We start from the raw sequence: 12,049 nt of genomic DNA, 5'->3' as shown, positions 1-12,049 counted from the left end.
AAAACAATCTCGAAAAATCAAAAATCAAGTTTAATATTGGCGCATGCATTACACAAGTCATATAAAATCCACTTCAAATTTGGCGCAGAGGAAAGGGCCGACTCTCGAACTCTGGGGTGCGACATTAGTTGAGTCAAGCTCTGACTCAACTATGCTACAGGACCACTTATGAGTCAAGTATTGCATTGACCTTCTTGACTTATTCTGCTGACTCTACAGAATTAGTTTTGATTTTTGAATTTTTCATTTAATTTAGATGACATAAATTTAAATAATAGAATTACTTGAATTAAAATTGCATTAATTTAAACTACTAAAATTTAAAATAAGCATATAAATAACTATTTCAATCCTAGAGGTCCGAAACGTGCTCAAATGTGCTCGATCAAACCTTATTGAAGTTGTGCATGCATCGGTCTACCCTTGAGAATTGAGTCTCTATGCACATAGTCTTCGAAGCTAAGTGGGGCTTATTGGCGAGCATAGGACTCGTTCCTCAAATCATCATCTCTTCAATTCAGAGCACCTTTCCCTTCATTCTCCACAATCATGTTGTGGAGAATGATATATGCCATCATGATCTCTCTGAGATGCTCAATATACCATGATCGGACCGGATCTCTAATGATTCCCCACCGAGCTTGAAGCACTTCAAAGGCTCGTGCGACATCCTTTCGTGTCGCCTCTTACATCTTCTTGAACCTCGCCTCTTCATGTTGCACGCCATCAATGGGTTCTTGACAAAAAAACTAGAATTGTTGTCTTTTTTAAATGGGAACAAACTTGGCTCATCTAATCGAGTCAAGACTCGAGTCAGGCGACGCTGCATCGATCAATTCATCCACTTGGCTAATTCGAGTCAGTCCATCGAGTCAGCTGATGTCGATGCTCTAAGGAGCATCGCTCGAGGCCGTTATTAGAGCTGAGGGTGCAGCTGCTCTACCACGAGATAATACGACTGATGACGCTAAATTCAACTTAGAGGGTGTTTGGGTGAGCTTATAACTCTTTAAAACAATTTATAAGAGCATCCACAACGCTTACACGTTAGACCTTACACGATAGCCCTATCGTGTAAAAGGTCTATCGTGTAAGCGTTGCACACTCGGGTTACACGAGGGCTACACGTTCTATCGTGTAGCCCAATTTCTCAATAGTGTAAGGCGCGTGCCTTACACTATAGCGATGCACGCGCCTATTTAAAAAAATTCCTTTTTGACTGTTGACTCCTCGTTTTGCGTGTTTTTGACAGTTCAAATTTTTTTTTTCCTTTTTTTTTCTTCTATTTATTCTTCTTCTTCCTCATTTTTTCCCTACACCCTCACTTCATCTTCTTCATTTCTTCCTCTCTCTACACCCCATGGATCCAAACAACTCAAATTACTATGATCTAAATTGGTGCCCCGATCTATCCGACGACTATCATCCCGATTTATCGGGATGTAACTTGGGGGATGCTCCTCAGGCCAGCGAGGAGATGCCTTCGGCCCATAGTGCCGCCAAACCGAAGAAAGGCAGCCGGAGGAAAGAAGTCGCCCACAAGATCCGACATGACAGGCAGGCGTCGGTGGCGGAGGAGGAGGGGGCGGAGGATGACGGAGGTAAGACTATCCGTCATACCTACACCACTGAGGAGACGGACATCATCGTCCAAATTTGGATGGAGGAGACAAACGACGCCATCCGTGGGACAAATCAAAAGGGGTACGAGTACTGGAAGAGGATCGTCGCCCGTGTCAACCCCCTCATCGGCGCCAACCTCAAAGTTCGTCAGATTCAAGGGCACTGAACCCGAGTGGCCCAAGAGGTGCGGTTGTGGGAGATTATTTGGGTGGAGGTGCGCAGCAAGTGGCCGTCCGGCCATTCTGACGATATGCTCCGGGACAAGGCCCAAACTCTTTTCAAAAGTCGGAGCGCAAATAACGCCTCCTTCAACTACTGGAATGCGTGGAGAATTCTCCGGAACAACCACAAGTTCAAGTCGATGTACCTCGAGGGAGACGTGCATTCCTCCAAGAGGACAAAGACGACAGAGGAGGGCGCCTTCACCACCTCGGCGTCGGGCGAGGAGATCTCGTCTGCCCGACCGATTGGGAACAAGGCGGCGAAGGCGGCGGCAAGGGCGGCGAAAGCGAAGGGGAAGGAAAAGGCGGCGGCAAGCTCCGAGCAGTCATCGGAGTACAAAGAGGCATTGGATCGGTCCGATCAGAACTTGAAAAAAATGACGGCCGAATATGCCAAAAAGAACGAGCTCAAGGAGAGGGAGCTCGACATGCAACTCCTCAGTCTGGATACAGCGCATATGAGCGATGCACAGAGGATGGCCCACGAGCACATGGTCCAAGAAATGCTCAAGCGTCGTGGCCTTATCTAGACTAGGAGTTTAATTTATGTAATTTAAATTATGTTTTTATTTTTTTTTTAATGTAATTTTTAGGTTTTTTATTTGAATGAAATTTTAATTATTAGTCAAATGTGTTATTTAAATTTGAGCAATTAAATTTAAGTAAAAAGCATAAAAATGGAAACTAATTCTATCATGTAACCCCACTGCAGCATCTTTACACCATGTGGTCCCCCCATCATAAAGTAGGCTATCATGTAACCCCATTGCGGATGCTCTAAGGGCCTGTTTGATATGGGTTTATAGGTAGGGTAAATTAAATTAATACAGATTAGTGTGATGTTTGATATCATGTGCAGTTAATATGGTCAACTCCTACTTAATCCTACTTCTCCATGCTATTTTGTGGGATTAACTCATACTAATAATCCGCCCACCCCATGAAATAATATAAATCCACACTAATCCACACTAATTTCTCAAGATAATTTTAATCATAATCAATCCTAAACTGCAAATCAAACGGCCCCTAAGTAGTTTAGAGGCTTATAAGCTCCTTCAAAGTGTTTGACAAAATAAGCTCCTGAAGGTCTTATAAGCTGTAAAAATAAGTTTTGAGAGCTTATTAGCTTCAAAAAAAATAAGTTCATCTACTTCAACTTATTTTCTCATTATCTTATAAGAAACACTCATTTTACAAAAATAATTCAACTATGATTTTTTATTTTCATAATATATCATTCTAATTTCATCTTTTTTCGATTTTCTTTCTCTAATAAAGGTTTTTTTAGCTCTAACTATAAATTCTTTCTCTAACTTATAAGTTCAATCATCCAAACAATTTAACAACTTATAAACTCTTAAAAAACTACATCTTATAAACTCTTTAAAATAAGCTTAGAGCATCCACAATGGAATGACTTGATCTTTTTAGTTTTGATTTTTGTATTTTTCATTTAAATTTGATTGCACAAATTTAAATATCACAAATTACTTCAAATTTAAATTGCATTAATTTTAAAATCCTAAAAATTACATAAATCTTAAAAATTTAAAAATATATCTTAAAATAATTATTTCGGCCCTAGAGGTCCGAAACATGCCCAAACATGCTCGGTCAAATCATGTTGGAGCTGAGCATGTATCTGCTTATCTCGGAGAAGTACATCTCTTTGCACGTATTCCTCGAAACAAGGTGGGGTTGTTCGAGCACTCTCCGTCAAGTCACTGCTAGACGCCCCGTGTCCTGCGTCGTCATATATCTTTCCAATGAGTAGCTCCTTGACCTTCGTTCTCTACAATCATGTTGTGGAGAATGATGCAACACATCATGATGTTTTTTAGATGCTTGACGTACCAACTCCGTGCCGAACTTCGAATGATTCCCCATTGAGCTTGAAGCACTCCAAAGGCACATTCGACATCCTTCCGTGCCAATTCTTGTATCTTCTTGAACCTTGCCTCATTTCGATTGATCGCCATCGGTGGACTCTTGACGAAGCAACGCCACTCCGGATATATGCCATTGCACAAGTAGTAGCCCATCTGGTAGTAGTGTCGGTTGGCCTCAAAGATCACCGACGCCGACGTTTCTTCCAAGACGTCGGAGAACAAAGACGACTGGTTGAGAACGTTGATGTCGTTGTTGGAACCGGCGACACCGAAGAAAGCATGCCAAATCCACAAATCGTGGGATGCAATGGCCTCCAAGATCAAGGTGGGCTCCCCTTGATCACCGCGTGTATATGCGTCATGCCACGCCTTTGGGCAATTCTTCCACGCTCAATGCATACAATCAAGACTCCCGAGCATCCCGGAAAATCCGTGTAGCGCCTCATGCATCTGAAGAAGGCGTTGGACGTCCGCCGCCGTAGGATGTCGAAGATACTCGGCACCATATGCCCGCATGACAGCTCTGCAAAATTTCTTTAGGCTTATACGCCCCGTCGTGTCGGCGACCTTGAGATACTCGTTGAAAGTATCCGCACTGACGCCGATGGCTAATTGGTGGATAGCCACCGTGCATTTCTGCAAAGGAGTGAGAGAGTCCCGGCCCACGGCATCATGGCTCATCCGGAAGTAACCATCTTCACCTTGCACAACATCGACGATGCGCAAGAACAACTCTTTATGCATTCGAAAATACCATTGGAAAAATGTAGGCCTGAATGTCGGATTGTCGTTGAAGTAGTCTTGCATAAGACGTAAATGAGCAGCCTCACGATCACGGTAGACGTAAGACCGATGGTGAATAACACGTTACGGCTCCGATTGAGAAAACATTTGAGCAATCAATTGCTTCTACTTATTGATCTCATCGACGATTTCTTGTGTAACCCCGTCGGACGAAGACGACAAAGTATCATAGAACCATTCGGCCATTTTTGGAAGAAGAGCAAAAATTGTAGTAGACAAAGAAAGAAAGATTGAATGAGAAATATTTTGGATGTGTGAATGAATTTGAGAAATGAAGGGTATTTATAGAAAGAAAAATAAAATAAAAATAAAAAAAAGTTGAAGAAAACGGCTAAGAGCCGTTGGAAACAAAAAAAAGAAGAAGTTAAATCAGCTATATAGTTGTTGAGTTCAATTTTTTTTTTAATGGGCGCGTGTGTGCACACGGTGGGATTAAAGGAGATCATGCCTTATCTGAAAAATCGGGTAGGCCTCGAGTAAGCAGTGGCTGCAGTGGACTACTTGATCCCCAGCTTACTCGAGTAAGTGGGATCGAGTATCCCACTTTGGATGCTCTTAGCCAAACAACCTCTTAGTATTCGAGATAATACAACTGCTCAAGTGTTTTTTTTAAAAAAGAAGTTACTAAACTCTAAAGCAGAGATTAAATAAAATGAGAATGCATACACCACAATAAAAAACACTTTCCTTGTTTTGTCCAGGCAAAAGGAATAAAAACACTCGGTTGCTTTCACTTATTCCGGAAAAATCTTGTTGCTGTGCTAAAATTTGAGTACTCCAATCCAATTCAACATATGTAGATGTGTCTATATGTAGATGACTATTTTTGCATTTCTGCCTAGATATATCATCTTGTAAAATTATTGAATAGCTTATCTTTCTGAGAAACGGTATTATTATCTATAAGTAACAAATTTATGAGTGTAATTAAATTTCTATGGAATTGGTATACAAAGAATATATGCTTTTGAAGGTAATGTCAGTTGAGAAAGAGAGACTGATATGGAGTACATCATTGGTTAATAACAAATCTCTTATTTTTTAATAAAAAATCTATTTTTTTTACTGCAATAACAAGTTTATTTAGAAGTAATGAAAGGTTATATAGGATAAGATACATACTACATGCAAAAGTAGTATGTGTCAATTTTTTTTAGCCCTGATTTGTCAACTTGATTAAGTCAGAATTAGATTGTTTTGTTTTGAAAAACATGATCACAATTTCAATATAGGTTAACTAATAAAAAAGATAAAAAATATTTATTCTTACCATTTTTGTCCTTATTATTATAATAATTCACGACATCGATCGCTAAGCTTTTTAACTGTGAATTGAATATTGAATATTTATCTATAATTCACAATCATGAAGCTTATTTATCTATATTTATCAAAATATTTTTTTTAATCGTAAATTCATTCTATTTTACTGACAATTCACAATTTTGTACAGAAACTTCTTAGTTGTAAATTATATTTTGACTATAATTCATACAAGATTTTTAGTCTTGAATTAGGAGCAAAATAGTACTTTAAACAAAAAAAAATGCCTATTTTTTAATACTCATTTATGGTAACTTGTTATCTTTTCAATATGAATTTGATTATTTTATCATATTAACACATGATTTTCAATATTCTGAAACACTATGCTAAGGAGTTACATAATATTTAAAATATAATAATTATTATAATTAAGTAGATACTTCAAAGTTTAAATTCAAGAAAAGCGAAAAACACTATGCTAAGGAGTAATTAAGAGGCTGCATCTATTATTAGTCAATGACATAACAAAAAAAATGTAGTCGTGGAGATAAAAATATGAAAAATAATAAGTGTAAATTATGTAAGCTTATAAAAGTATAATAATAACAAATAACTATTTTCACAATTTTATCAAATGGATAAATCTTATTTTGCTATATAAAAAATGCTAGAATTTGATATTTTCTCTAATAATTACTGTATCGGTCATTATTAATTTTGATTAGATTTAGGCAGTAGGCTAAGGTGGTAACAAAGAAATTTCATGCACCCGAGTCACCGCACTGTCACTGTAGCACATAGAACACTCTTTCCGCATTGCATTGCACTCCGCGTGAACATCTCTCTCTCTCCCTCTCTCTCAGCTTGGCGCGCAAATAGTTTGTTACATTGAAATGTCCCTGTATATGCACACTAGTATATATACGCCTAAGCTCTCTCTCTCTCTCCCCTCCATTCGTTCAAAACTGTATAGCTGCGATTTGGTGCCGTCTCTGAGAATTCACCAAACAGATCAGGATGTTTTACTCTCATCAGCTTTTAGCTCGCAAAGCTCCTCTCGGACAAATATGGTGAAATTCCTTCTCACTTTATTCCATTTTTATCGTACTTGTAATGCATTTCTGTAATGTAGTGATTTCGGGTTGAGCTCTATGAAATAAACATAGAGAAATTGATGAGAGCTGTATGTGGGCGAATTATGCTATGTGTACTCTGTTTTGTGCTGCATTTTGAGTTCAATGTTTTCCTGTTGTATTGAGTTGTTGCCCAGGAATTCAGATCATCGTTATCTCTTGAATCTGTGATTTACTATTTTAGCTTTAGATTTCTCCTTTTTGTTTTTTGGATTGGTGTGTGTGCGTGTGTTGTTTATCAGTAACTCCAACATTTGGGTATTGAAGAATGTTGTTTCCTTGAAATACATTTGGTTTAAGGGCGAAATTCAAATGGTTCGCGAGATTGGGGGATTTAATTTTGAATTTTCTTTACGAGTTACTGAGTTATTAATTTATTCAATTGCTGTTTTAGTATAACAAGTGCAAGTTCATGATTAAGAAATCATTAGTTTGTGTGGGTGCGTTATGAAGGATGGCGGCGACGATGCATGCAAAGATCCACCGGCGAAAGCTAGACAAGCTTAATATTATCAAAATCTGGTAAAATTCGTCCCCTGAAACATTTTTTTAAAATTCGTTTTACAGTCTAGTCTACACACGCTAATTCCGGCTGATTTTGATACAGCGAAGAGATTCTGAATCCTTCTGTTCCAATGGCTCTCAGACTTTCTGGGATTCTCATGGGTACTCTTTTTATTTCAGTTTCTGTTGTTTGAAAAATGTTGGTAGAATGTTAACATCCATTTTAAATTTAATTTTGCAGGTGGAGTTGTAATTGTTTACGAGAGAAAAGTAAAACTACTTTACGGTAGGCTTCATTCACCTCAAACTTACTGTTCATATACAATTACGAGTATGAGAAGCAGAATGACTTATAATCATAAGTTTTCTTTTTCTTTTTTCGGTAATGGTGTGGTGTCGTTTTACCAGATGATGTAACCCGTCTGCTGGTAAGAACACTGATTCTCTCACTGATGTAATCAATCTGTCTTTGCGAAGTTTTCTGATCGTAGTTCAGTACGGGAATTAGGAGTTTCCTGTTACAGAAACTTAAATCGGTGCTGTCTTTGTTTTGGTCAGGTGGAAATCAATGAAGCTTGGAAAGTTAAAAGTGCTCCATCAGATCCAACGAGACTTCCCAAGGCCAAAGCTCAAGCTAAGTGAGTCTCATCATTCTCTTTTTTGACATTGTGTTAGATGTGTAGTACAGAATGTTTGATATTGGTTGAGTTTGATCCAATTTTGATGGAAATCTGGTTCTGGATATTTTACGAATTGCCACCATCAACATAGTAACCGCATTTTAGATGCTTGCGAATGTAGAGTGCTGCTAGTAAAGTGCAAGGAGCTTTTTGCTTTTAGCTTTTCTGGTTCCTTGTTCTTTTTACTTATATAGTTTCTGCAGATTTGCATCTGTTACATTGCCACCAAATCGTAATGAAGACCTGGGGGAGGTCGAGGAGTCACTTCCATATTCTGATACAACCACCATAATGGATTTTCAACAAACCTCCTATTTTGCTATGGTATTTTCTTTTTGCTCATCTGAACCAATGTTTGTATATTGATGGTTCCTCGATGTCAAATATTTGTGCTTCAGCTTTTGAAGAATTTATAATGCTCCAGACTATTCTTACCTGCAGAGACTGGATAACTTGGATGATCCCTATCTAAACCAAAATCTTCAAGGTGATCAAGAACAGAACCACCATCAAGGTATTTGTGATACTGAACACTGGAGCTGATATAATTTTCATTTCTTTCACTGTTTTCAAATTGGTAAAACTCAAACTAATACTTCACGCTTATCTGATTTTTATTGCAGCTGAAGCTGCTAATATTACATTAAATGACAATTATGATTCGTATCAGGCAGACACCACAACATTCAATCATTTTGAAAGGTGAAAATCGAAACTGTAACTTACATGTATTTGTATAGAAAACAAGTTTCATATCCAACAAGTTTTCCTTGTTCTTCTGAGTATTCTGGTGCTATGTTCAGTAAGGCAATCTTCACTGACTCTAGAGCCTTTGAATAGGTTTGATGTTGAAGGGGATGGAGAGACACAATTGAACTTCACTCCACCAGAACATGCAGGGATTCCTAGTATCATACCATCACCACCTCGTCAAGAGGAGCTCCCTAAGTGTAAGGAAATGATGATTATTTTCAGTAACTAGATATTGCAAATAGTTACTATGTGGGGGATTTCCACTCCATTAATCTTTATAATTATTTGACCAACTGGTACCAGCATAATAGTTTCTACTTTTGCTGAGGTTGCTTCAATGATGATCCTTATAATTAGGCATCTATTACATGTTAAGGGGGATGTGTAAAACTTGTAAGGAAATCCTTCTCTTGTTGCTGTTAGAGCACCTAATCACACTGTCAAAAAGCAGAACGAGAGCAGAAATTAGCCTAGCCTTTAACCATTAGGCTGTCTATTTTGTGCAAAACATAGACTCAATTGAAAGACAGAGATGTTAAGCATGGAGGAATTTGGATAAAGAAAATCAGGATATATTTCGCAAAAAAAAAAAAAAAAATTGTATTTCCACAATTTCAGGAATTTTCTGATTTCTGAAAAAGTGAGAAATAGGGCATTGTTTATATAGTTGCTCTCGCTTACTTGCTGACTTACCTGTGCCTCAGCTCTTGGTCTTGGAGACCCTTGTGAGTTGTGATGTGCAATGATGAGAACCATTTTTCTCCCTTTCTGATTACACCATCTGAATGTGCGGCTGTTTCTATTCTCATTATTTTAATGGTTTGGAATTATGCAGCTGATGAAGTCCCGGAACGACATCATGAGGAGCAAGTCAAGCAGCAATCTGCAGAAAGCAAGGAAGCTAATTTGGTAGTCTAATATTTTCCTAAAAAAAAGATTTGGAAGTTCAATTTGCATGTCATAAATGCAAAATCTTTAAATGTGTTCACTTTAGAGGTTCTCGTTCATATGCTCAAGCAGGATCAAAAGAGGCAGAAAAATGCTCAAAGGGGGAGGGCAAAGAGACCTGCAGGTCTTGCAATGGACTATGATCAAACTATCATTACTGGTCACGTGTATCAATATTGGCTTCAGGATTCCTCTGATATTGTAAGAGAAAGGAGAAGAAAGGTGATACTCTTGCAATGCTCAAGAGCCATCGCTAAACACTTCAACTATTGAGCACTATCATAGCACAGTCTGATCTTCTAGGCAGATCAATATACAAAAGAATGCATCTTTGTTTCATTACCTGTTTTGTTTTTTAGTTAGCTCAAGTATTCTTAAGATGAACAGCACTGACTTAATCTGCAGAGACCCAAGGATGCCTTGTCCTTGATGAAGATAGGCACTGTCATGGAGTATCCTTCTGTTGTACTGATGGAGAAGTTATTCACAAATGGACTCTCACAAGTTCACTATCCAGCGCCTCTTTTGGAAATGTGGATAAGAAGTATCCAACCTCCGCACGATTCACCTTCTGGTTAGATTTTCTTTTGGCTCCCACTATGCACGATTTCCTTTTGAAACAATGCACTATAACTACATCATATTACAGGTGGAGCCTCTCGTCCTCAACCACCAGAACCATCTTCATCATCTCCACCGGAAAGAATGCAGTTTTCAGAACCAGCTAGAGATGTAAAACACCCCCTACTTTTATTATTTGTGATTCTTTGGTAAGGGCAATGCATCGTCCTTTTCTGATTTACAATTACGATTTTGAAGCCATATGAAGTTTTTCACAATGGAGTTGGCTCGCCTCCAACGAGAATTTCTATTGAGAAGCAAAGAGCAAATGCGCCAAATAATGAGATGCCCCCTGAGGTATTAATTGAGGAGCTTAGAGACAAACTACAAAACCATGGATTTGGAGCTGTAGAGACTAACGGAGCGAGCGCCTCCAAGGTCAATCTGATGGCAACCCCAGCAAATTCTGGTATGCTACATATTTATGCCTACATGTATTGATTTCTAGATTTCCTGCCTTCCGAATGATTACATGCATCTGCGTACGTATAATGTGCTGCAGGTGATGGAATTAGGTCACTCCCCAGCTCAGGATCGGGGCATGGTTTTATCTCACACAACTCAGACACCACATCAGGAAGGTGAGTTTGTCATTGACTCATGGTAACTCTCTAGTACATAATCCATTGGTTGTAACATCAAAAAAATATACCAAATAAAGTTGTTATTGATGGAGTATGCCTTCCCATGGTTCAGGTCTAGAAAAAAAAGACCATTTCCTACTTCTAATGACAGTGGAAATGGCCTCGAACCCGTAGCAGAAGATCTTTCGTGGGAGCATCCTGATCCCAACTTTAAGTTAGCTAAAGTATCCGAGAATCAGTTCACATCAGATTTTGGTAACTCTTCTTTCCTTGATTTGCTACTCTGCTGTTTCCAGCAGTTGATCTCTGAGTATAAACATTGTGAAATTTAGCAGATCTTCTGGTAGAAACTGGACCAACACAAACACAGAAGCAGCAGATCATTAATCAGCCACTAGACCAGATAACCGATTCTATCCGAATGTAATATTCTTCTGGAACTTGCTAGAACAAATCCATGCAGATTAGACCCCAACTTAATCGTGTTTTAATGGGGAATACAGGCACTTGAAGACTCATTTCGACACTCCCGGCAATGCCAAAGTCGAATCTCTAAACCAATTAGCTTTAGGGATGAACAGAAAGAGAGCAGCATGTCTTTTCTACCAGACTTGTGGTAATTCAGCTTCGATTCCTATACTTGTTACATCCATTTCTCTCAATTATATAACCTAAAAGATTGATGTTTGTGGACAGTTCTTGCTACACGATACTGCATAAGAGTTGAACAGAAGGTGCCGTATGGAGACATACTAATTTCCAGAGGTCCAAAGATGTGAAAATAGCAGATGCTTTCTATCTATATAGGAGTGGAAGATTATTATTTTTCATGAGATTTAGTCGTAGCCTTACTTATAAAGATTACTTCTTAGGACCTTTATAAAATATCATTTTTTAAGGATATAACGTGATAAGAGGTTTTGTAATGGAATCTAATCTCCATTATATATCTTGGAATTAGGGAGCAGAAATGTATTATCATTGCATCAAGGTTTGGGCCTTTTTCATTCACCAACTCAG

General features: G+C 38.4%; 1 protein-coding gene across 4 annotated transcripts; it reads left to right on the top strand.

The window, feature by feature from the left end:
- Nucleotides 1-6,731: 6,731 nt before the first annotated feature.
- On the top strand, nucleotides 6,732-12,049 carry LOC131001996 (sister chromatid cohesion 1 protein 1). 4 transcript variants are annotated; one of them, XM_057928665.1, is made up of 20 exons: nucleotides 6,732-6,876; nucleotides 7,393-7,461; nucleotides 7,547-7,605; nucleotides 7,685-7,729; nucleotides 7,852-7,871; nucleotides 8,002-8,081; nucleotides 8,327-8,447; nucleotides 8,565-8,637; nucleotides 8,747-8,825; nucleotides 8,964-9,073; nucleotides 9,712-9,785; nucleotides 9,894-10,046; nucleotides 10,230-10,398; nucleotides 10,474-10,556; nucleotides 10,644-10,854; nucleotides 10,948-11,026; nucleotides 11,142-11,284; nucleotides 11,362-11,452; nucleotides 11,533-11,645; nucleotides 11,726-12,049. In XM_057928665.1, exons 1-20 carry the CDS (start codon nucleotides 6,824-6,826, stop codon nucleotides 11,806-11,808), a joined length of 1,908 nt encoding a protein of 635 aa, XP_057784648.1. In that variant the 5' UTR covers nucleotides 6,732-6,823; the 3' UTR covers nucleotides 11,809-12,049. The 4 variants fall into 4 exon arrangements, with proteins under 4 accessions (XP_057784648.1, XP_057784651.1, XP_057784649.1 ...); XM_057928668.1 differs by having other exon boundaries at nucleotides 6,733-6,876; nucleotides 9,897-10,046; XM_057928666.1 differs by having other exon boundaries at nucleotides 6,736-6,876; nucleotides 11,365-11,452.

Source organism: Salvia miltiorrhiza, chromosome 8, assembly GCF_028751815.1.
Source record: "Salvia miltiorrhiza cultivar Shanhuang (shh) chromosome 8, IMPLAD_Smil_shh, whole genome shotgun sequence".
Classification (NCBI taxonomy): domain Eukaryota; kingdom Viridiplantae; phylum Streptophyta; class Magnoliopsida; order Lamiales; family Lamiaceae; genus Salvia; species Salvia miltiorrhiza.
Note: the sequence above shows the minus strand (reverse complement) of the source record. Positions and strands in the feature narration are given on the sequence as shown.

Bases quoted from the DNA above. Each gene is read 5' to 3' on its own strand.
- LOC131001996 (XM_057928665.1), top strand. From the start codon at position 6,824: ATGTTTTACTCTCATCAGCTTTTAGCTCGCAAAGCTCCTCTCGGACAA. The intron at 6,877-7,392 runs GTGAAATTCCTT...TGCGTTATGAAG, and splicing joins GCTCCTCTCGGACAAATATG to GATGGCGGCGACGATGCATG. The intron at 10,855-10,947 runs GTATGCTACATA...AATGTGCTGCAG, and splicing joins GGCAACCCCAGCAAATTCTG to GTGATGGAATTAGGTCACTC.